Source organism: Acipenser ruthenus, chromosome 3, assembly GCF_902713425.1.
Source record: "Acipenser ruthenus chromosome 3, fAciRut3.2 maternal haplotype, whole genome shotgun sequence".
NCBI classification, from domain to species: domain Eukaryota; kingdom Metazoa; phylum Chordata; class Actinopteri; order Acipenseriformes; family Acipenseridae; genus Acipenser; species Acipenser ruthenus.
In genome coordinates this window covers 69,839,914-69,864,888 of record NC_081191.1, presented here as the reverse complement: position 1 = coordinate 69,864,888, position 24,975 = coordinate 69,839,914, and the positions used below count along the sequence as shown (strand labels likewise).

General features: G+C 35.8%; 3 protein-coding genes across 9 annotated transcripts in view; 2 read left to right on the top strand and 1 right to left on the bottom strand.

The window, feature by feature from the left end:
• Positions 1–1,398: 1,398 nt before the first annotated feature.
• On the bottom strand, positions 1,399–10,544 carry thoc1 (THO complex 1). Of its 4 annotated transcripts, none has more exons than XM_034058635.3 (22): positions 10,427–10,544; positions 9,897–9,970; positions 9,743–9,803; positions 9,446–9,515; positions 9,189–9,307; positions 8,961–9,009; positions 8,685–8,780; positions 8,457–8,539; positions 7,936–8,054; positions 7,767–7,814; positions 7,293–7,401; positions 7,012–7,146; positions 6,675–6,775; positions 6,457–6,523; positions 6,234–6,284; positions 6,066–6,136; positions 4,825–4,920; positions 4,522–4,587; positions 4,128–4,211; positions 3,877–4,024; positions 2,071–2,146; positions 1,399–1,812 (listed from the first exon to the last, which is right to left on the bottom strand). In XM_034058635.3, the coding sequence occupies exons 1-22, from the start codon at positions 10,532–10,534 to the stop codon at positions 1,532–1,534; spliced, it is 2,112 nt and encodes a 703-aa protein (XP_033914526.3). In that variant the 5' UTR covers positions 10,535–10,544; the 3' UTR covers positions 1,399–1,531. The 4 variants fall into 4 exon arrangements, with proteins under 4 accessions (XP_033914526.3, XP_033914527.3, XP_033914528.3 ...); XM_034058636.3 differs by having other exon boundaries at positions 7,936–8,009; XM_034058637.3 differs by lacking the exon at positions 7,767–7,814.
• Positions 10,545–11,872: 1,328 nt separating this feature from the next.
• LOC117435343 (centrosomal protein of 290 kDa-like) lies at positions 11,873–20,534 on the top strand. 3 transcript variants are annotated; one of them, XM_034058422.3, is made up of 7 exons: positions 11,873–11,962; positions 13,211–13,350; positions 13,603–13,680; positions 13,888–13,978; positions 15,114–15,303; positions 18,489–18,583; positions 19,331–20,534. In XM_034058422.3, the coding sequence occupies exons 1-7, from the start codon at positions 11,915–11,917 to the stop codon at positions 19,478–19,480; spliced, it is 792 nt and encodes a 263-aa protein (XP_033914313.3). In that variant the 5' UTR covers positions 11,873–11,914; the 3' UTR covers positions 19,481–20,534. The 3 variants fall into 3 exon arrangements, with proteins under 3 accessions (XP_033914313.3, XP_033914315.3, XP_033914314.3); XM_034058423.3 differs by lacking the exon at positions 11,873–11,962 and adding an exon at positions 12,072–12,924; XM_034058424.3 differs by lacking the exon at positions 18,489–18,583.
• A 1,730-nt stretch (positions 20,535–22,264) lies between these two features.
• The window catches only part of mppe1 (metallophosphoesterase 1), a 45,371-nt gene continuing 42,660 nt past the window's right edge, over positions 22,265–24,975 (top strand). For both annotated transcript variants that reach the window (XM_034058249.3, XM_034058244.3), the window contains exon 1: positions 22,265–22,945. In XM_034058249.3, the coding sequence (XP_033914140.2) occupies positions 22,701–22,945 (245 nt within the window). In that variant the 5' untranslated portion in view covers positions 22,265–22,700. The remainder of the gene's footprint in view (positions 22,946–24,975) is intronic.

Here is a 24,975-nt window from a genome sequence, read left to right as displayed (position 1 = left end):
TCACATTATTTTTACATACAATTACCCATTTATACAGTTGGGTTTTTACTGGAGTACCTTGCTCAAGGGTACAGCAGCAGTGTCCCCCACCTAGGACTGAACCCACGACCCTCCAGTCAAGAGTCCAGAACCCTAACCACTACTCAACACTGCTGCCCTATTGAACAAGGTAGTGTTTTACAAATGGGTGTGCGAGAAATCAAATATTAAACATCAGTTTGTTTTTTCATACAGAAATGTTGAAATATGTATCGTGATTAACTTCGATAGACTGAAATCTCATTGTAGCGTCCTTGCTTTCATTCAAACCCAGTGTCTAAATGACTGGGTGGATCACACTGTTCCAAATTACACTGCATTGCTAAGCAGACAGGGAGCTTGATGTTAGCATAAACCCAACATTCAACTGTTTATTTTAGATTTAATCTGAAGTCTTTTATGGAGTGTACTGGTTATAGAAATATTTACACTCTTAAATGATACTTTAAATCCAAACTGTATGAGAATTGAGGGGTTTCGCCCAATTCACTCTGTACTCTGCTTGGCAAAAGAAGCAATAAAACACATTTAACCCTTTGCGGTCCATTGTCGGACTGGGTCCGACATTGCAATTATTCCTCACAGGTCCTTTGTCGGACTGGGTCCGACATCATTATAGCAACGCAATAAACGGGTGTTTAGTCGTTTTTTCTCCGGAAAAAGCCGAGAAAACCATTCAATTGCCGAGTGGTAGCGACAGGAGCCGAGACAAGTCGGGAAAAAAAAAAAAAAAAAAAAAAAAGGCGTATTTCATGAATAGTCATACATGGTATCAGGTATCAGATAATGGGCGTCCATAATAAACAAGCTGGCTAAGTGCGTCAGCGCACTGAGACTATCATGGACATTTGCAGAGCTTTTTTCAGATGTTATAGTAATAAAATAATGACTTGGATCGCATTATTGAGGAGTTTGGTGATAAAACGAGTGATCTGGAGAAGATCGATCGGTATGTACGACTATTATTATTATTATTATTTATTTCTTACACAGCTGAACGCTATAGCAAACAAAAGGCTGGGGAGGGGCTGGAGATGCCTAGTGTGCTTTGTTGATATGCAGGGCCATTTAAACCCGTTTGACTGTGGAAAAAAAATACTTTTAAACAGCGCGTATAAAATTAACTGCGCGTGTGAAAATTAATTAGACCTGGCGTGCCTGACGCGCGATTAATAAATGGACCGCAAAGGGTTAACAAGGCAGGCACCCTATACCATTTTAAATAAATGGACTTCAAGCCTGAGGAAACTTGTAGGATTTCAGTACACTATTTTAAATGGTAAAAGATGCATCGTTGGTAACAGATGTGGTGACCTGCAGAAATACCCTTTTGTATTTGACAAATGACAGCTCCAGCCCTCTTGTTACAAAATGTTTATTTTTATCACAACAAAAAAAGTCATCACTTGTACTTGTTACATAAATTGCTTTATAATCTAGAAACTATATAAAACAAAAAAGACTGCTGCTTTACAAAATCCACCTTGATATTTCACAGCTCACTTAAGCTATCAGCAAGATCACTAAAACCAGCACTGTTAAGAGCGGAAACTAAATTTTCTACTATGGCATGGCTTCCCTCTCGGTCCTGCCAGGCAACTAATAAAAGCTTGGCACGCATCTTCACATCCTCACTGTCTGACTCAATTTCATGAATATCTGTTTCCTTCATCTCCAGATGATGTGCCAGAGACTTCCACTCCTCCCCTAGCTTGCTGGCAATTGCATCTAACTGCTGTCCGGTCACCGGCTTCTGCTGCTGCTCCTCTGGACCTAGTCAAGTTGAAAATAAATCAGTGTAATATTAAAACAGTGCATGCAAGGGTCTTAAATTTCTATTGGAGGCTAGGAGTGTATCACAAAAGATTTGTGCAAAATCAAGGCAGTTATTGTTTTCACCCGGAACAGTGTGGCAGGACAGAATCAATGTATAAAAGAGTCCCCGTTTTTGAATGGAGGACACTAATGTATCTAAGAGCTTGATGCTTATCTGGACAAGATGAACAGGACAACCTCCATGGATGAACTTACTTTCATTGCTCTCTTTAAGCAAGGGATCATCATTGTCGTCATCTTCTTCTCCGGTTTTAATCTCCTCAGACGGAGGCTGCAAATAAAGTGGAATATAGCTTGTTAAAAGAACTTGGACCAAGAGATGTGCAGAACTTTGGGCCAGTCCATTAACCCTTTGTGGTCCATTTATTCAGCGGCTGTCAGGCGCGTCAGGTCCAATTTATTTTCACACGCACTGTTTATTTTACGCGCTGTTTAAAAGTAATTGTATTCATAGTAAAACAGGTGTAAAAGGCACTGCATATCAACAGGACACTCAGTAATGCATCTCCAGCCCTGCCCCACTCCTTGTTTGCTGTATTTATCGCATATCTCTTCATCGTAGTGCATACTGATAAATCATCTCCTGATCACTCGTTTTATCACCAAACTCCTCAATAATGCTATCCAAGTCATTATTTTATAACTATAACATCTCAAAAAGCTTGGCAAATGTCTGTGATATTCTTTGAGCGTTGGATGCGGAAGCAGCTATCTTGTTTGTTTATGTCCATGTTATGTCTGTGGTGAAGGGACTATGCGCATTGCTCAGATCCACCTCCTTTTTTTTCCGGCTTCTATCGACCACTGAATGTTTTCTCTGGAAAAAGCAGAGAAAAGCAATCTCTTGGACTACAGGGAATCCAGTCCCATTTGTACTGGGTAGCATTAGCTTGCATTTCCTGCATTTGGGGGTTATGATTAGGGGTCTACATAAAATCAGAGAATTTACATATTTTTCCAGGACAGTTATGGAATAAAATTTGGATTTCGCAGACCTGTTTAAACGTTAGTAGATAATATTTCAGCACACTATAAATACCAAAAAATAGTTGTACTTGCTTCCTTAATAAAACTGAGTGCTGGTATTTTTTAAAGGCAAGCATGCAACATCTCCCAACAGTTGCTGCCGATATTCTCTGTCTCCGTTGTGTGAAGACTTGCCCATACATTGAAACTACACGTTCTGCATCCACTGAATTGGTTGGAAGTGTAAGGCAAAGCTTTGCCAAGTTATACAGATGTGGAAATCTAATAGAAACAATCCACTAACTGTCCCACCTCCTACTGTGCACTACAGGTCACAGAAAAGCCAGTACAGACGCACCGATAAGCGATGTGAACAGTAAACAAGAAAATTAACTGCTTTGGAATATTTGTTTTTAATGTTATTTGTCTAAGGATGTTTTTTTGTTTGATTTAGTTTTTTTTTTTTTTTTTTGCAAAAGAATAATAAAAAAATCCTATCTACAGAACTAAGGTATGTCATTTGTTATCACTTGCAGTCTGCAGCAGGTTTCTTTCTTTTTTCTCTCCGTACTAGTCTGGAATGCATTGGGCCCCTTAAGAGGTGAATTTCACGGTGACCCCTCAATTTTCCAATTTCCACGAAATCGCGTATTAGGTAGACCCCTAGTTATGATGTGACATTGTGTGTACCACTACCTTAGCAGCATGGAGAAAAAAAATACGATATACTTCATTACATTTTGTTTCGTGGAGGACAGGCCCTAGACCAAGCCTCCTATAGGGAGCCGAGCCGAGCCCAATCTATCCATTACCAGTTTTGATGGAAAAAGAGCTTGAAAGTTAAATACAAGTAAGCACTAATAAGGGTTCAATTCCTGTAAAGAAAAAACACGCATTATGAATGTATGATGCTCAACTAAAGTTCGCATATATTGTCACTCAGAGTTCCACAGTGTCACATAGACCAAGTTCAATTTAACACACTAGTCTAGGGGAGCAGTCTACCATTAAGCCCCTGGTTAACAGCTTACTTACTGGCAATTCCTTGGCTAGTTTGATGACCATGTTTTCCAGGTACTCAGGTAAGCTCTTAAACTGCTGGTTAGTTGGTTGGAAAAAGTGAGGGCTCCTACGTGCCAACAGCCGCAGTGCTCTCCAGCCATAGTTTGAGTTGTTCACTGCCCTAGGAGAAAAAAATGTAAAGAGTATAACAATGCATTGTTCATTCGGGCGACACTGAATTGGATTGCAGAAAGATGTAAATACAGGTTTTAAAAAGTGCATACTTGTACTCGTCTTCCACCATGTTTACTGGATCAGCTTGTTCAATAGCATCTTCAAAAAACTCCTCCAATGAAGGCATAAACTCTCTAACAAAAAATGTAAAACATTAGTACTTATCAGAACAGCACAAGATGACCTTCCATTATGACTGATGTTAGTAAATGTATCCTACTCCTGACATCTAGTTTGTAAATATACTTCCTTCTCAGAACAAACAAGCTAATTAATAAATTAGTCATCATTATCTAGATTCCTAAAACAAAAACTGAAAGAAAAGTTTGTATATTTGTATATTCATTGTATACCCCAAATAATGTTAGTAATACTGATAACATTTACAGGAAAGCACCTCCAAAAACCTATTTTAACATGGACTGCAGGGAAATGAGGATCTACCTGCGCTCAGACTTGCAAGCTTCCATGTTGTCCAGGTTAAGATTCCAGAGCCGGGTTAGTTCATCACTGTCAACAAAACCAAAATCACACGCAGATGAATCAATAAAAAAATAAAACAAACAGAAAACACTACAGTACTTGAGGACTGTGTCCAAGTTAATAAGACATTTGCTTTTGATTCGTGTATATTACTTTATTTCAAAACCAAGGCAAGATTATTGAAGTTCTTTAATTATATTTACAAATGCTCATTACCCTCTGAAGCTCATCATAGTGTATTCTTTGTGCTCTCATTATACTTACTTTCCCATAAAGATTTTCCTGTCCGGACCCTTCCCTAGGAAGTCTTCTGGAGCTGGCCGTTTTCTCGCAGGTCGAATTGGTTTGGTTTCTGCTGGCCTGAATAGAAAGTATACTTACTTTTAACCAGAAACCAGAAAGTATAATAGTACCCAAAAATGTTCCTTTTTCTTGGCATGAGGTAAAACTGAAGTGAATGATAAATATTTGTACATTTTTCACTTTTCGTGCAGTGTTTTATTACATGTAATTTGACAGTTTGAAAATATTTGCTTACATGTAATTGGAATCATTTAAAATATGAACTTAAGTTTTTAATTGCTGTTTGTGGGGTTTTATGGGTTGGGCGGGCTCACTCCTGGCTCCAATTTGAATGTTTCATTGGAAGGGGAGGGCTTTCTTTTTCTTTTTAATCAATTGTGCTGAGGCTGGGTTAAACAGTGTATACTGCTAAACCACGTGTGTCCGATTGTTTGGAATGTCAAGATGTACTTGTTTATTTGATGAACTCTTGTTTGCACATTGAACGACTAATTAATTGTGGTTTGTATTGGATTAATCATGTCCAGCATTGGAATTTTTTTTAGCTTATATATAAGACAAACAAGTTTTTCAATACTAACTTTCTGATGCCGTTTGAAAGAAATACGTTGAATATAAAATAAAAATTAACGTTCTTGCGACTAAGATGATACGATAAACTTATTGTACTGCCGTGAAAGCACCAATTACCAGTTGCAGTCTTTTTTTTCCTTAATGCTGAGATACTGTGAAATATCAGTTATACCTTCCAGCAAGTACCCTCTGCCATTTTTCAAGATTTGTTTTTCTTACAGTTTTTTGATACCGCAGTCAGGTAGACAAGTCAGTAATTTTTTTTAATTGAAAAAGTGCATCACTTCTAAAAATGATTGATTTAGCCCAACAGTTTATTTTTTTGCCAAATTTAGTCAGCTTCCAATCTGTTTGTATATTTGATTAGTTTCTAGCACATTGATATGTTTTTGTTTTTTTCTTACCCCAAAAGATTGAAGCTGCTTTTTTATGCACAATGGGACTTTATATTGAAGCACAGGTATATAGATTTTGTACATGTTGAGTTTATATTTGGGTTTGTGGAATTAAGGCATTTACTGCTGATGGCAATTTTTTAAAAATAAAATATTAAAAAATGCTTAGTACTATAAAACAGTTTTTATAACACAGATCCAGGGTACTTATTTATAGCATAATCACTTCTATACCTTTCTTTTACAAAACTTGGACATCCTTCATTTTTCCATGTGTTCCAGTTTTCTTCAGTGTTTAAAATGTGCTGTCAAAAAAAGCACAATAATAAATGTAAAAAACCTAATAATAGCACTAACACAAACCTTAAATTTTAGATATAAAACAAACTTAAAACGACATACCTCTACCACAGATGCAAATTTGTCCCCATCAGGAGGTATCTCCTTGAGCAGCTTAAAATCAAAATACTAATAATTAATTGTTTGACATATTTTATTCTGTAGCAGAACTATTAAAGCACTTAAACTGTGCTATTGTTTAAAACCACATTGAACACAATGACAACCTCAACACACTATTGCTCAGTAAAACCAGATTGGTGAGGATAAATTGAACGTTACTAACCTGGTATATCAATTTGGTGGTATCTTCCATCCACAACGACTGTTCATCAGTCAGTACGCAACTTGAGCTGAAAAACGCATAGAAACTCATTAAGTCAGCTATAGAACAAAGCACTTCTCTGTGTACAAGCCTGCAAGATGATGTTACCAATTATTTATAAAACAAGGATCATGTACATCTGTAAATAAACAATCCAAATACATGTGCCTCAGGCTTACCTTTTGAACTTGACCTGTCCTTTCATGTACTGAAACAATATCAGGTACTGTAAAAGTATGTGGCGTCTGAAGTTGCTGTCGCTCAGCTGTAGATCCATCAGCTGTTAAAAGAAAAGGAATAGTCAAAATATTTGAGAAAAAGAAGGGAGGCGACTTGGTATATATAAATATGTTTTATATATTCTATATAAATTTTTATATAAAGCAGTTTTCTGAGAGGATTTTTTTGCATAGCAAATGTACTGTATCCAGTGGCACCTCAAAGCTCATAAAAAAATAAAAAGTGGTTTAGGAGTTAACTACCTCCAGCAAATCTGAGATCTCTAGAACAACTCACCTTTTCACTAGTGAGGAATTTAGCAAAGTATACATTTTCCCCGCCTGTAGTTTTCAGTTCCTCCAGCTTTTTTTTGGAAACCTGCATGTCGTCCAGCTTATAGCTTTTAAACACAGACAGAGTTTCATCAGAGTACTGTTTATATAAAAAAAAAAAAAAAGCATGTTTAATCTCTCCATCGTGAAATAAACTACAACGTTTTACCAATAATGATAGCTCAACAGTTTTTACATCTTTTTGCAGTAGCTCATAAAAGAAAAGTCCTAAAACATCAAAATGACCTTAAGAAATGTCAGCCAGGAATATTTCTCATAGCACTGCAGTGGATTCCTGAAGTAATCTTGCAGAGTCCAAAACTTCCTATACAGGTTGTAATCTATGGGAATAGAGCTGAAGAACAGAAAAGTTGTTATTACTTATGACTGTCAAACAATTACAAAACAAGCATGTCATATAATCATCTGCTCAACCTGTATTACAGATAATGTCATGCTAGACATATATTTAGTTATTTCACTTTTCACAGGTTATTACCTATAGTACAAAATGCTGTCTTGGTTGAGACAGAAGCCACTTATTTTGGTATTTGTTAAGCTGAACACTACAAGGTATCACATTTTAATCTTCAGTCCCATTTCAAATACAAAGTGGGCCAGAAAAAAAATTAAATGGCAAGAGAAATGTACATGGCATAAAAACAATTCTAAATTCACTCCTTCCTTAAAGACCTAAAAAATAAATAAATAAAGAGTTACCTTTTTTCTGGCCCACTCTGTATTTTGAGTGATGCTTGCTTCTTTATGCTAAAATAAAAAAAGCAACTATTGTTGGGCTATATGATCAAATATTATGTAAAGTTTCATTGTAAAACTGTGAACAGATAAATGACCTATTGAATGAACAAGTGAAAATATGGTTCCTTACAAGGTAGTGGGGGCTTCTTCATCTCCCATCTCTCCTTCCTCCACCTCCATGCCATCATCCCTTTCCTCTGGGTGCTGTAGACAGGAGGACAAAGAATGTGAGCCCTTAATGAAAGATTCCTATAAAAATTAAGGATTATATAGGTTTAAAAATAGGACACAATATTATATAATCCAACTACTATTTTCCACCTCTCATATCATATGCTCAACCCTTATATGAGAAAGACCCCACCCCACCCTCCTGGAAACTGACTGGCTTTTATATCAAAGTAAGTAAAATCTTTAAAATTCAGACATTCACACACAAACCACGCACACAACAGCTTGTTACTTTAGATCTTCAATTCAAACAACAGCTTTAATAATAGGATGTAACAGTAAGCAAGTATACACATTCATTCAGTTAGGCTACACAGTGGAATCCCTTGATGCAAACCACAAAAGAAACATTTTCTTAAGATCTTCAGATAGTTATCTGGTCACACGTTAACTATTTTTGATTATACACACAATACTCACCTTCTGTCCCAATGTACTCTCCTGCTCATTCTTATTGAACACAGTGATGTTTTCTAGGTTAAACTGGCTCTGCAAGTTCAGGCCTACAAATAATGGAAACAGGCTGTGTGAAGAAAAACAGTTTGGCTATAGAGAAACTTGAAGATCTACCACATCACCCACTTATGAGAGATCTTCTGCTTACTTTTTTTCCTCTTCTAGATTGTGGTTGTTTTGGCTTTCACTTACCTGACTTTTCTGAAAGTGGGAACAGTCTTGCCAAAAATAACTGGATTCTTCCACAGAAAACTGTATTCTGGGACTTAGACAGTCGTCTTAGAAGATCTGCAAGGTAAAATACATGTTATTGATAAAATAATATTTGAAGTATGAAGCCAGGCTTTAAGAAAACAAGCAGCAGGTGAACACAGCTATACCACCCCGAAAATGAATAGACTACTTTTAAATAAGCTACATATCCCCAGAACATGGAATATTCATGGTTTCAAAAAAGATAACTCTTACCATTACACATTCGTAGGAGGTAGTTTTTCCCAGCGGAATAGAAAGAGTTCTAAAATAAAAACAAAATACAATAAAATGGCACTATTAATATTTTAAAAATACTTCTTTTTCAAAGCCATGGTAGTGCATTAGTGTGAAGACATCCATCTCTCAGGTACTAGCAAGCAGCATTTGTAAAATATACAAAGCACTTACACACACACAAGTGTTCAGTTGAAAAGTACTTACAGATTTCCAGGTCGAAACATTTTCCTCAACAAAGCTAAATATTTTATCGCACTGATCCAGGGGAAGGCAGTCCAGCACATCTCCAAGAAGTAGAAAAGGTGTTGTTGCCGAGCAAATGCCTGGCAAAACAAACAGACATTCACAGAAACGATACCTTTACAATCAGCCTACTGTTAGCTGTCACTGTGATTCAGTGTAGCAAGTTTCGAAATTTCAGGTTCACAAGGTGTACTTAAATATACAAACTCATAACTCACCTTCAGTCACTCCATCAATGCTAAGATAAATAAGACCCAGAAAATCTTCACAACTAGCTTTTCGTTGAATCTGTAAAAACAGTATTGGAATGTATTTTTTATTTACATTTCCACATTAAAGGGGCATGCAGATTTTGATTTAGTATTTGAAATGTAAGCGTGTAACTCATCACTTGTATCACTGACTACAAACATCAAAAGCAGGTGGGATTTCTTGATAACAGGAGACAGACAAGTCCATGCATCTGAAGATTACATTTAATGTTTTACAATGTTTTCTGTAAAACAGCAACTTACGATTTCCTCCTCAAGAACGCTTCTGAAAGCTTGATCGAGTGTTGTTTTCTTTTCTGTCTCACTGTGAAAAAAAACAAACTAAAATTAGTAACCTGTATGAGCTCCATCGAAGCCGATGAAACTGCTAATGGAGTATCTATACACAGCAACTTACGTTCCAGGGGTCTGATTAAATGCATTTATTAAGGTCTTGCTAGTTTTGCTGTCCAGTGCAATTCTGGTTGCGCTCTAGAAAAATAGACACATCATTAACAGCTGAAAATGTACCTAAGCAGTTTTAACCACTATTGTTCAAATTAAAACAGTTCCTCGCTTTTTCACACCACTACATGTAAGTTTTGTCACCTTAGCCTAGGTGTGGGTGCAGTATCAGATATATTAATATCAATGGTTTAAATAATAAGGAATCGTACAATATTTGTGTTTTCATGTATGTACATATATTGTATAGGTGTTACTATCAGCGGAATATATCCAAACTATTATAAACAACTCCAGTTGACAAACATTATTAACCGAAAAACAATCTTTCGTTCACCAAACAATTGCTGCGTGGATTTTTTGCATATGCCTATTCCAAACTAAAAACACGTCGTGCAAAAACACGTTGCTAACAAATGCATTTTATTAGTTCATTTTAACAACATGGTTTATTTCTGATAAACAGTTCCTGCGATTCCTCACCGTAAATCTCTCTTTAGCATCACTGAAATTAAACAGAGACGGCGACATCTTTCTTGTGAAATGAACAGGCCGAGAACAACGATAAGTCAAGCACAGAGGGTTGCACATCTGCTACTGACTATTCTGTCCGCACAAAACGACACAGCATCACTTGCAGGAACGGGGTGGTATTACATAACCAACAAAACTAACTTTATTGTGTACAGTACACACGTTTGGAGCGGATATGAACCATGTGATGAAGGGAAAGTGAAGGCAAAAAAAATAATACGTATTAACACAAATATTCTATTTGTGCGAATTCCATTCTTCCTAAGTTTCTGTACAGATCTACACAATCTAACGTCACATTCAACAAACATTAAAAACTGATTTCTGATCAAGAAGCAGTAAGTATATTATATACCATGCCTTTTGTGAAATCGTGCATAGATACAGTATGCGTTGGCATGATGAGGGAATACAATTGGAAGCTCCTATATATTTCATTTTCCCTTTGTAATTGTTTGATTAAATCCATATCTACTAAGATTATTGCAAATTGTCATTGGTTATTTGCAAAAATGGAAAAGGCAACAAATACATAAGAGTACCTGTTCTGCTTGTCTTCATTCCAGCATTTTCTAGACTTTTCTAGAATTAGGTTCTGCATTATCATATTGAAATGTCTAGCACGTAGACAATACTGTCATAACATCAAATGGTATGAATACTTTTGAATAAGCATTTTTTGGAGTTTTGCAAAAAAATTGCTGAAATAAATAATTGTAGACATCTAATTCATGTAACTCATCCACAAAAGCAAAACGTTTACTACAAAAGATTTTTCCTAAAATTCTTTGTTTTTGAGAAATGTCTAGAAATTATACATTTCCACTGGGGTACGTAAACTTTTGACTACAAGTATATATATATATATATATATATATATATATATATATATATATATATATATATATATATATATATATATATATGCCTTCCTTCTGTCTGACTTACCATTTCAGGACCCACATTTAGAACTTTACACTAACTTCACCCCCCATGGCATGAACACCAGAGCTAAGATTAAACTACATAATGCTACATCAGGGATGTATTATATATTATTCTTTGCTTCTCCCTCCCTCTGCTCCCTTGGTCTACTGATAAACAGGTGTGAAAGTATACATATGCCCTTGAATAATATAGATACAGCATTAGAAGTGTTGTACTATGATGCTATTCCTAGAAGCCAGAACCACACTTAAAAAGTTTGTAAAATGCATACAACACAAAAGGCATGTCATAGTCCACCTTGCCATAAGAGGCGCCTTAAAGAGGGTATTGTAAAATGAACCAAGAGTGTATAACTGCAGGCCGGAGACGTGCTCTGTGTGAGGCCTTGCGCGCGCAGCTTTAGAATACGTCATCACTGTAGGCTTTACAGCCCTATCAAGTGACAATCGACACTGAAGGCTTACACCCCTATCACGTGATAATTGAAAAATGAAGACGTACCTCCCTGTTTTAAATGATGATTCTCTTAACGATCGGGTTCGTGTAACACTTATGATCACTTTCATTTTTTAATCGTATTCTTAAATTGAAAAATATATTGTTTTTAAATGCTTGTCTTTCTTTGCTATGTTTTTATTATTATTATTTATTTCTTAGCAGATGCCCTTATCCAGGGCGACTTAGAATTGTTACAAGATATCACATTATTTTTACATACAATTATTTTATTTTTTTTACCCACATTATTTTTTACATACAATTACCCATTTATACAGTCGGGTTCTTACTGGAGCAATCTGGGTAAAGTACCTTGCTCAAGGGTACAGCAGCAGTGTCCCCCACCTGGGATCGAACCAAAGAGTCCAGAGCCCTAACCACTACTCCACACTGCTGCCCGTTTGCACCTGAACGCTGGTTAGTCCTAGTTCTCTGGCAGACCAAATGCGGCATGTACTGAGTAAATATCTACAACGCCGCTTCTGTATCTAGAAAATAGTAGCATCATCACCGCAAGGTGGCTCCCTCGCATACTTTGATTGACCCAGAAACGCGTCTCCTTGGAAACTGACAGTTGTCGTGTCTTGTGAGAAGAGACTTGTCGTTGTGGTTTCTACGTCAAGTCTAACGTCAAAACAGCAAACATGTTACTTATTTAAAGATTTGTTAACTTTTTATTTTATTTTTTTGTTTATTTAATTTTAGTGTAAATGACGGTTGGTTCGCAGTGATTATTATATAAAGTTGTTTGAATTCAGGTTTGCCAGTGTCCTTTTTACTTTCTTTTTTTTCGGACTTTCCTTGTTTCCTTTGTTTATGAGCGGTACTTTTGAAATTTGCAGTAAAAACATAAATATAACTTAAGTGGTATCGTATTGAAAATAGGTAAATCCTGTTGGGTTAAGGTTATGGTAGTGTTTTTGTTTGTGTTGCACAGTTTACGTTGCTAGATGGTTTGATGTTTTGGAATGGCAGTTCCTTCTATACATAAATGTTTGCAGGTGAGTATCGGAAAATGCACGCTTAGTGCCAGCGACCAAACAGTGCCCACTCATATACATTTGTATTTTTTGTCAGTTCGAATTCGTAATATGAAAGCTTATACATAGAGTAATACAGAATGATGTTTTCTCATGGCCATAACAGAAACAGGCGCATCAAAAGGACGTTTTCCAATCAATGTGGCACTGTATTTGACCTTCATCATAGTATGTAACTGGTTATTTATTTATGTAGTAACACGCCTTATATTCGTATTTGTTGCTTCATTTTGTTTATTTCCTGCAGCTCTGTGATGAAAACGAGCACTTACAAAGGAAACTAAAAAGGCTTCGACAAAAAAATGAGATTCTTGGGACTCAGCTATCAGAAATCACAGCGAAACTGCAACTGCAACAACTGATTCGGGAATATGTCACTACCAGAGAGTAAGATGTTATTTGGTGGCGATTGTAAGAATACTTAAAATGCTTAAAAGCCTCCATGTGGATATGGATTACGGTAGTTTATAGTAGGGCAAGTGTTTGATGCAGATAGTGCTACTGTTACAAATGAACAGTTATTGCATCATATGTTTAAATAATACACTGATGATTAGTCATCAGTTATACTTTCTGGTTGAAACAAAATAACTTGCATTGGATTTAAAAAAAAAAAAAAAAAATGTGTTCTTTGTTCAGCGTTCAGGTGCAAACCGAAGCCCGTCCTTGGCACAGAGGAGGATTAAAAGAAGACAAAACAAAGCAAGACACTAACCAGTAAGTGTTATGTTTGTACTCCACTAATCAATAATTTGATTGTGTTAACTCAGTTTTTTGTATTACTGTAAAGAAAGATTCTTTGGTGCTTCCATCCTGCACAACACTTTGCCAATTTCGATTTTCCTGAATAAATGAGGTGTAAGAAAATGGTTATACTGCAAGTCAATACTGTGAGCATACAAAATAATGTTTTTTTTTTTTCAGACTTTTACAAATGTATAATGCATTGCAGAAGCGATATGAAAAAGAAATCAAAACCAACAAGGAACAGAGCAATGCAATTGTCAACCTTCATGTAAGCTTTAACACTTTATCTTTTATTAAGACCTGTCTACCTGGTTTGGAATTGGCAACAATAATGTTTAATTTTATATAATTAATTCATAAATAATATTGTCAGAACTGCTTTAGAAAATAAATGACACACAAATTACTTTTTAGGTTTCTAATGGGGAGAGTCAGCACACTTTGTATTTGGTACACAATTGTATTCTATGATTTTCTAAGTCAAGTGCCATCACAGGTGTCGCCCAAAAATGAACCCGTTCAGTGTAACATTGCTGTAACCTCTGGCCATATCAATGATACCGACTAGGTGCACTGAGGTATTTATAGTTGGTACACATTTGTATTCTTTGATTCTGTTAATAAAGTTCCATACAGGTGGTATCCGGTGAATATTAACCATTTCAATGCCACATTCTTTTAAACCTGAACGTAATGAGACAGATCTTTTTTACATTTCCATATTACTTCATGTTTACAAACCATTCGATCTGATATGAAATACTCTAGATTATACCAGAGCTGAAGAATAACTGTGTGCACAATGTGCGCTGAAGGATTTGGTTGGGACCTGAAGATTGTTCTAGTTATATTTTTTTGTGAGCCGGGAGGAACATTCTTCTGTCAGCATCAGATTCAGATGCTGCCAGAAACCTACTTGTTAGCAATTATTTGCACAGCTAATCAAATCTCTTACCAGAGTCAAAGTGAAATATACACATGAAGCCTAGCCCGTAACGTTTGTCCTTTGTTTATTATAAATATATAATTATTTGGTTTTCGGAAGGTTTGATGTCTGTGGCCTGAAGATTTTGGATATTCTGCTACCCTGGATTATGCTGCCGGGGATGATTTGCTTTTGTTCACAAACATACCCTTGTCTAGTTTATAGTCAAGTTTCAACATGGTCAATAAGAAATAACCACTCTGCAGCCATTCTTCTGCCAGATCTCAGAAACTGTTAAAAATACATACTTTGTATATATATTACAGTACTCCACTTTTACTAGGGATCAAGATTCTCATTGTGTAATTTCATTGTTGTCTTGATCCGTAGCAAAACCGCTACTCATTTATATTTATTTTTGAATCAATGGCTGTACTTTTAATTAATGGGATTATGTTAATGCATTAATCTACTGTAGGGAAAAGTTCAGAGACTTGAGAGTCAGCTGCAAGCGGCTCACAAAACTATTCAGCAGCTGGAACAGATACCAGTAAAGTGGATATCCACCAGTACAGGGAGGAGAAGTACACCCACCCCAGAGAAATCCTCAGCTCATAGACACAAAACCAGAAGTAAGAAATGCACTTCTGTGAACTGCCACTGTCCAGGTAAGGCATTGTCACATTTTCGACCTTCTTCATTCTCAGTTCATGTCGTCTAGATAAAAGAAAATTACAGTATGTACAGTAGCAGAGCTAATGGATCAACAGCCATTTTGTGCTTTTATAAAGACATTTTTTAGTGACCATTCTGTAACATACAGTATTTTGTGTGCTACTGGAAATAATTTAATATACAGAAAATACAGAAAGATGACTAATGTGTGTGTGTGTGTATGTGTGTGTATATATGTGTATATATATATATATATATATATATATATATATATATATATATATATATATATATATATATATATATATATATATATATATATTAAATTACACAAACACATACATACAGTCAATTCTCATTAATATGAGTTTCAAGGGACCAGCAAAAAAAAGTGTATTATCAGTAATTCTTATTATCAGAAGTCTAAACCAAATGCATACAGTCAGTTTTTATTAGTTACAGTAACACTAAAATCAAATTTCAATTACAGAACAATGAAAAGTATTAAACATTTTAAAGTATTGTGCATTTTATTGAAAATACAGTTGAAAGTGAACTTTTAAAAAGTATACATGCAATTTGCATGTCCCATTCTGATCAACATCAGGTATTGAACAAATCGGAAACTGATGACTTGCATACAGTTTGCTGTTCACAGGCCTGTACTATTGTACCCCAGTTTTTCAGAATGGTTGAGAAAGTGTTTGCAGTAATGTTAAAATCTATGGCAACATCTTTCTTTTTCTGTATGGTGGTGCATTATCCACTGCTTTCAATGCCTGCAGGATATAATGCTTGAGCACTATGGCAATTCAAAGTGCATTATAGGATCTGTAGTCCCAAAACAGCACTAAAATACACTACAGAGGCACTAATCTGGATGCAAGTTAATACATTTCCCAATATCAGCTTTCGAATTAGAGCGATTTGTTTTATTGACATTTTTCTTCCCTGGGAGGGCTTCAAAATAATTTGCACTAACAGGAAATTTGTGTTAAGTGAATTTGTATTATAAGAAGCAATTTACAATTGGCGACTGATAAACATGTAGAAAATTCATAATATCAGGACATTCGTCTAATTAGAGTTTGTTTTAACAAGAATTGACTATGTTAGACCCTGTTGTTGATGTGATCACCTGAAATGTTTTTATATCAGATAGTTTGTTTTAGACTTAATTATTCTTATTTACAGTTGCAGAGAAAAGTGCCATGCCATAAGGTAACAGATTAAGGACAAGCATTTAGTAAACTTTAACCACTTTTAAATAAAAAAAGCAAAATACACAATTTTTAGTAATTTAACAAATAATCTGTATAAAAAAACATGACAAAAATATTGGCACACCTGATTTCGTATTTCATGTGTCCTCCTTTTGCATTTCAGACATTTCTGATAATTATTAACCAGTATGTTACATATTGTTGAAATCTGGGCCCATTCTGTCTTGCATATTTGCTGCAGCTCAGACAGATTGGATACACAATGCTTGGCTGCAGCTTTTTTTAGTTCAGTCCAAAGCATTTCTAATGGATTGAGATTTGGTGATTGCAAAGGCCATTTCTGAACTTTTATATATGTTTTCTTCAAGAACTCCAGAGATGACTTAGTCGTATGCTTTGGTTCGTTGTTGTGTTGGAAGATAAACTGTCTGCCAATACGCCTACAAGCAGATGGTATCAATGTGCTTTATAAGTCTGCAATCATATGAATGTCTCCAGTCCCTGAACTGTTAAAACACCCCCATATCATGATCAAACCACCTCTATGTTTAACTGTAGGTACATGGTTTTCTTCATTGAAGGTTTTCCTCCAAGCATACTGTAGTCCATTTTTAGGGAAAATGTCTATTTTAGTCTCATTGGATCAGATCATTTTGTTGTATATCTCAGATTCCTTTTCATATTTCTTGGCAAATTTTAGATGTTTTGTTTCATTAATTTTCTTTAAAAGTGGTTTGCAGCGAAGTCTACGTGCGTTTATTTTTCCACCAATTTGGAACGTCCAGTTCTGTTTTTTCTCCTCACCGCAGCGGCTCCCCACACAGCACCGACATTCTGAGGGAGTGTGAGCGTCCTCCGCTCGCACAAGCCTAAAGCCAGAATTTTTTTTACCACGAGCAATCCAGAGCAGAGTTGGGTGGGCTACCAATCCCGGAGAACAGAGATTGGCCAGTAGGGTTTGCTGTTGTGCGATGAGGAGAAAAAGTCCCTGCCAATTTCCCATCCCTCACCCCGGGAGTGTCTGAGCCAATGTGACGCCCCCTTCAGAGTCCCCCTCTTTGCACAGCCCGGACGTGAACTAGCGCCGTCCAAGCTGTATGACTCATCCTGTGCTCACAGCGGCAGCACTTGCACTGGATGAGCCACTCGGGGATCCCTTTGGCTGTTAATCTTGGATTCTTTTTTTTAGCTGCTCTGACGATTCTCCTGCCTGCTGTACCCGTAATGTTCTTTGGACATTATTTTCAGCTGAAATTGTTCAGTGGGCCTTCTTGATTATTGCTCTGATTGTGGATTTTGGTATTTCATATTTCTTTGATACTGTTCTGTAGCCATTTCCTTTGTTGTAGTTTGCTATGAGTGCTTTTCTCAAATGTGAATCCATCTCCTTTGTCTTGACCAATATCTGCTGTGGTTCTTTTTTTAACAGATTATTACCTCGTTTTCTGGTTATTGACTTTATAATGTAGCTTAATTACTATGTAATGGTTTTCAATCAGTGAATATTATTTTTAATATTATAATATTATATTTAAATGTATATTCATTTTTTACAGACTTAATGTAAAAGTGCCAATACTTTTGTCATGAACAAATATTTGAAATCGCTTTGGTGCTTTTTTTTTATATAAAGATTGTTTGATACCAAAAATGGTGTAGTTTGCTCTTTGCCATATTAATTAATTAATGTTCAGTAAATGCTTGTACTTAAACATGTTTTCTTGAATTGTCTTATATTAAGTGTAGAGTGCCAATACTTTTGTCTGCGACTACCAATATATTATAAAGAATATAGGATAGGGTGCTGTGTAAGATGTAAGTGATTTTCATCCACTTAGTCAGTGTGGCCAGAGCCCAAAGCCTCTCGTGGAGTGGGAATCAACTGGTAAAGTACAGCATCCGATACGATAAACTGTGCTATATATAATCTTTTTTTTTATGTTTTTACTTTAAAGATCTGTTGTTGGAAATTGAAAAATTGCACAAGGAAAAAGAGAAACTGTCAAAAGAAAGAAAGATGCTGAAAGATGAATTAGCAGGGCTGGATAAGGTACTTTCACAAATCACATTTTATGTGCTTATTGGGATACTGGATCTGTTTTACACACATTCATAGAGGTGTAAATGGGTTCAAGAGGCATTCTTGCTTGTGAGTATTTATCAACTTGCACTATGCACAGTTCCGGCCTTTTTTCAGGTGGCCTGTAGTTTGCCTGACATCTCTCTCTCCTGATTGGGTTGGGTTGTAAGTTTCCTTTTGTGCCACTTATCACCACACCCTTAACCCAGAACATTCTAAGATGAGTGACACCTGCTAGGCCATCACCACAGTATTCTTAAGAAAGCAAACTAAGGCACAGTTTCTCATTTATAGCCACCACATGTTAACTTCTGATACATCTGCTATTTTTCTTATCAAATATTTAATCTTGCCATTTGCAGCAAACACCATTTGTTCTAAGGGCAAGCTAGTACTCTTTGCCATTTTTCAATTTTTTTTTTTGCGCACCCTTGTTTGATACGGCACTTGGGTAGACAGGATTAATTGATCAGTTATTTTTCAATTGATCAAAGCCCACAGGTGGATAAATCATTAAATGATTAAACCCCCTAATATATTGCTTTTTGTCTGTACTTCATGAAATGAATGCACAATTGCTTTAATTTGAAGTCTCATTTAAAAAAAAAGGGTTATTTCAAGTATGCAATACATTAAAGACCGGATACACTTATGGTATAAATGTCCTGTTCTAACTTTTTTTTTATTTTATTTTTTTTTTTTTTATTACCTTTTCAGGATTTTTTTGATGAGATTGAAGATTTGAAGTATGCCTTGCAAGAATCATCTAAACTTAACAAAGCATATGACAATTGTCTGAAACAAATCTGTGTAAAATATGGACTCTCTTTTCCAGATGCTTTACCAACTTATTGCAGAAATATGTAAAAGAAAATATATTCTTTGTTCATGTCAGACTTTGCAGATTTTGTATTTTATTGGTTCAAATAAATTAGTTATAGCTAGTGCTAGCTGAGATTTGTGTAAATATAATAATTTCATATTTAAATGTTACTACAATTACTACAATGTAGTTTTACAAATGATAAAAAATTACAGTTAGTTAAACTTTTTAACTGGTGCATTGTCATTTGAACAGCACAACTGAATAAATCTAAGAATAATGTGTATTAAACAGTCATGTAGCACAGCTGTTTTTTTTTTAACCTGTGTGGGGTGGTCTAGACTCTAGACAAATAATGTTAGTATAATTTTAAAAGATTGTTTCAGCGGCTTTTTAACTAAATGAATTGACGTCCACTTAAGCTGGTGATTTAACTGTATATTGTTCTATTTTCTATATAGGACTGGCTTTGTATTTCACCTGGACTGAAACATGTTATTTTGTGTTTTGTTTTGCATTCTTGCCTGCTCACTTGTAATCTAATTAGTGTCAGGTTCCATAGTCTGATACTAACAGGATTAATACCCAATCTCTCTTTAACAGTTCTAGAATGAATCTTAATGACCCTTAAGCTTCTAAATACTTTTTTAGGGTGCATTTATCAATACACAGTTTAGTTTAAAATATGTTTGTTTTACTTTTGTGGGTTTTTTTTTGTTTTTGTTTTTTTATATATGCATAATTGTGGGAAAGGCTAATAATCTGCTCTGATTTATTTATTTGATCCATTTTTTATATTTGACTCCAGAAAACCTTCACCTGAAACAATGAAATGTTAGAACTACTGTACATTTCAAGGGATAGCTTGATTTTACTGGAACATTTTAAAGCACTAGGTAATCACCCTGGGTTCCATCAACCACCTATCCATCGTTATTCTAGGGATGCCCCTAAAATTAGGCTGTTGATACAATATGTACAGTTTTTGTTAATCCTGGCAGGATTTTTCAAATTGCCCCCTTATTCAAACAATTGTATTTCTGTAATTTAAAACCACATGTCAAGTGTTAAATAAACTCTAAAGTATTGACAACTTGATTTTAAGTGAATCAGGTACATGCCTTCTTAATTGACACAATTATTAAATAGACAGTATGAATGTGGTTTAAACAAATTACTAACTAAACAATTGATGATGAATTATCTGACTAAATCAAAAGAAGATGATTACTCTTGGCTGGCTAACGGTTTCTTAAGTAAATTTGTTTTTTCTCTTATCAACTATTATCTGCTTTAATAGGTGTTTTTCATTATTAACATAGCATTTATGTAACAACCTGTTACAGAATAAAAGAGCAGAAGTAGCACTTACGTGACTTTATATTAAAAACCAGGACCTTAAAAGAAAAAAAAAAGACTAAAGTACTTGTCAATAGTTACAACTAGAGAAAACATCTAGTGAATTGAGACACCCGTCTCCCTTGCAAGTATAACAAAATATGATTTATCTGTGGAATTATTGCCTAATCATACAGCTGGGTGGACCTGATATACAAGCCTGGAGGTCAAGTGACTAGCTGAAGGTCAGTGGATGAGCTGGGATTTAAACCCAAAAGCTCTTGGGCCACAATTCTTTGCTTTTACCATCTGACCACACTGCCTCTTGTTATATTGACATTGTCGCTAGTAATAAAAATCCTTACATAACATAGGTTGAAACTATGCATCATAGTTATTTGTTTTGATGGCAATATTCATTTTCTTTGTACCATTATTTGATAGTGGTAAGTGTGTGTGATTAAATATAATAGGAAAGAGTGGCCTGAAACTGTAGCTGTGCCCTTGGATTGTTAACCCATTCTTTATTGGATAGCAGGAGATTCCAGTAGTTCCAGTAGTAATTTTAATGGCAATAAACCATGTTTTCTTTTCATGCACTTATTCTTTTGAAGCAGCAGAAGTGTTGTCTTTACTGCAGAATTTAATGTGTCAACAAACATGGGATTTTCTAAGTGGTAATGCGGTTAACCACTGTCTCTTAAGACACAAAGCCTTCTTAGAAAGTTAAACCCATCTGTCTCCCTTCCTGGCTCTAAAATCACTATATTTATAGTACAGATTCTATATAAAAAATACAGGATCCCCCTCATGACAGTCTGTGTGGGTGTTGTTTTTTTTTTTTTACTTGCAATATTTACATAAATCAATTACTTTTTTTGTTTAGAGTTGGGGCACAGAAATGTGTTCAAAAATGTTATACTTCGTGGTATCAGGTATCAGAATTATGTATCGAGAGAGAGATTTCAAATTATTCGAATTATTTACAAATAAATGAATCCCCTTACTGTATCAGTTTAAAATAAGAAAGATATAAGTTAACGTCATTTTGTATAAAATGCTAGACTCGCACAATTGTATTAGACTTGGATAATTCATCGCATACAGCCATACAGTTTTCTTTTTTTTTTAGTTCATAACAGCAAAATGATGAGAAAATAAATTTAGACCCTGCTGTTTGGAAATGAGGCGTATACTTAACGCTGTCTGGATGCAGCTTTTAAAGTCACCCAGAATGATCATTTGCAATCCACTTCGTCACAGTTCAATAACTGGCAACTTCTAGCTAATATATACATAAAGCAAACATACTGCATTGAGTGTGTCAGGAAGCAACTTGCGCAAGAAGACGGGACCACTGAACTCTGACCTGTTTACAGAAAATGTGCTGGCACCTTTCATGCTGAGTCCTGGAATATCTGTAGCACATGGACTATGTTAGCAATGATGAAGAAGAAAGCGTCACAGCAGGGCTGGGCATAGCGGCGCTCTGGTCATTCTAGTATTTATACTCTCCTGCCAGCGTTGCGCTGAGCAACATTTTTTATTTGACCTAAATACTATCGCTTCGACCGTACAATACCGTAGCCATTGAAACTGAACTGAATTCAGAGATTTAGTTCGTAAAAACGAGATGCTTTGAATCATTACTTAGGAGATATTTATTTTAAATCTAGGCTATACCGTTTTTATCTCTAATTTGGTCTCGGACTGAAGATACCGCTATTTTTTTCCCCAACAATTGTAGGCGATGATATAGCAAGAATAATATAATATGCGATTAGAACATAACGTTTAGAAAATAAATATCAATAAATGTTTTTTTTTATTTATGTTTGAATTGTCCATCTCTTCTCGGGAGTGAGGGAATTCAAACGGTGATGTCAATCTTGCATTAACGAGCATTTTGAAATTTCTGCTCTAGGGATGTTACCGAAGTTCTGCGGTAGAGGAAGCTTTGTCATTGCCCTCCTGTGGTCTTTAACCTGCGTGTTTATATTTTGTGAATTTCTGATTTACTATTCGGCTGTATTTCAATGTGTTTGGCCCGACACAGTGCCACAGTCTAACAAGGGAAGAGAGAGCTCAGCTCCGGTCCTCAGAGCTCTGTTTTTATCCGATACTCATCTCCTCGGTGCCATCAGGGGACACTGGTTTGATAAACTCCGACGGTAAGCAGTTTTGATTTGTATCGCTTTGTATTCATAATAGGCCTAATGTCATTCATAATCACGAGTAGACAATGTAGTAAATGAGTAAACAAGCGATGTAGTCGTAGCAGCAACAAAGCTAGTGTTTTACTGTAACACGTTTTTTTCAGTTGTTCAACCTATATTGAGGCAATGTATTGCCGTTTGGATAGGGTAAATGGAGGCTGTGTGGTCCAGTGGTTAAAGAAAAGGTCTTGTAACCAGGAGGTCCCCGGTTCAAATCCCACCGCAGCCACTGACTCATTGTGTGACCCTGAGCAAGTCACTAACCTCCTATGCTCCGTCTTTCGGGTGAGACGTAGTTGTAAGTGACTCTGCAGCTGATGCATAGTTCACACACCCTAGTCTCTGTAAGTCGCCTTGGATAAAAGCGTCTGCTAAATAAACAAATAATAAATAGTAGCCTAGTCTGTTGAAAGGGTTAAGATGTGAATCAGTGTAGCGCTGCGGTTATGTAGTTGGAGTGAAAGTAGGACTAGTTAGGGTTCAAATCCTGCCTTAGTTTCTACTATACTAACTTGGCTTGTGTTTTTGATGCAAGTTCGATGCGATTTTATTGTGAAAAACACAAGCCAAGTTAGTGGGAAACAATTGGGGCAATCTTGACCCCCACCGCTTTTACAGTTGTGCCTATTTGCTTGATGCTGGCCAAGGTTGCCCCAATTGTTTCATGTCAGGGGCTGGAATTCACGTTAAAGTGCAAAAGTATGTATGTTCAATAAAAGTGTCATTCATATCGTAACTAACATTTTTCACATAAAAAAATGTGTTTGTTACACATAAATAAAATACATTTAATTTTTTTAAAGTTTGTAATATAAACCCTGTGTGGGAATCGAACCCAAGACATGCTTCCAATGCAGCTTTCACGCCACAAAAGTCTGCTCTTCCATTTTACATTTAAATAATGATTACATTTAATGATTATGTATTATCCCGATTGTATTGAAACCTTTCTGATTTTTCAAACTATAATAAGCTTGATCCATTCATTTAGTGTATTATAGCGTTTTCATGTTTAGGAAATAGTACTCAGGGAGACGGTGTTGAATCCTCAAAATGTTTGTTTTATTTGAAACTACAAAGAATTCATGTCGGGGCGGAATTCACGTCGCCAAAATAATAACCGTACGTTTTAGTCTTGGCACTTTCACTGCATATGCTCTCCGGGCACAGATCACACGCTCGCTCAGTCGCACCCACAGTTTCTCATTCAAGTTATATATAATATAAAAAACACTTTAAAACAGCTTTATAATACTTGTTATGAAATCAGCACAGTTTAGGATTTTGATCTGGATTTAAAAACAGGTCATTTGAGAGCATGGGATTACTAAAGCACCGTGTATCATATTTTACAGTATAGGTTGTTTGTTCTGGCTTAATTGCAGTGTGTTCCTAAAATGTGTATTGAGTAAGCTATAAAAGATGAATAATTATAATAATAATAGGTTAATTGAGGTATATCAGTTCTGGGGGTAATCCACCACCACTGCAACTGCTAATATCTCCCAACCCGTGTCAAAACCTCATCTCAGAATATTTTGAAGTAGTGGCTTCATTTTTGCAGGGTTATGCAACCCTGTATTCGAAATGTGCTGATGATCATGACATGGACTCTAATGTGGTGGCCATGTTGAGGTCATCTGACTTTATTGGTTTCTGCTACTAGGGACAGCACACAATAAATACATTGTAAAAAGTGCCCATAGTACGGTAGAATCCATCGTTTAGTGTCATATTCCAAATTAGAATAAGAAGGAATACAATGTGAGAATCCTGTTTTAATCCTGAAACATGCATTTTCAACTGTGCTTTTATTCAAAAAATTCCCTGTAAAACACTTCTACACGTAAGATTAAATTTTTTATAAAAACTAATAAGCCAGTCACCTTCAGGTGGTTTCAATCAAAGTAGTTTTATTCAGCAAATCAAAGGTAATATAACAGTGATTACACACACAGGTCTGCTGAGTTGCTGGTATTCTGAGC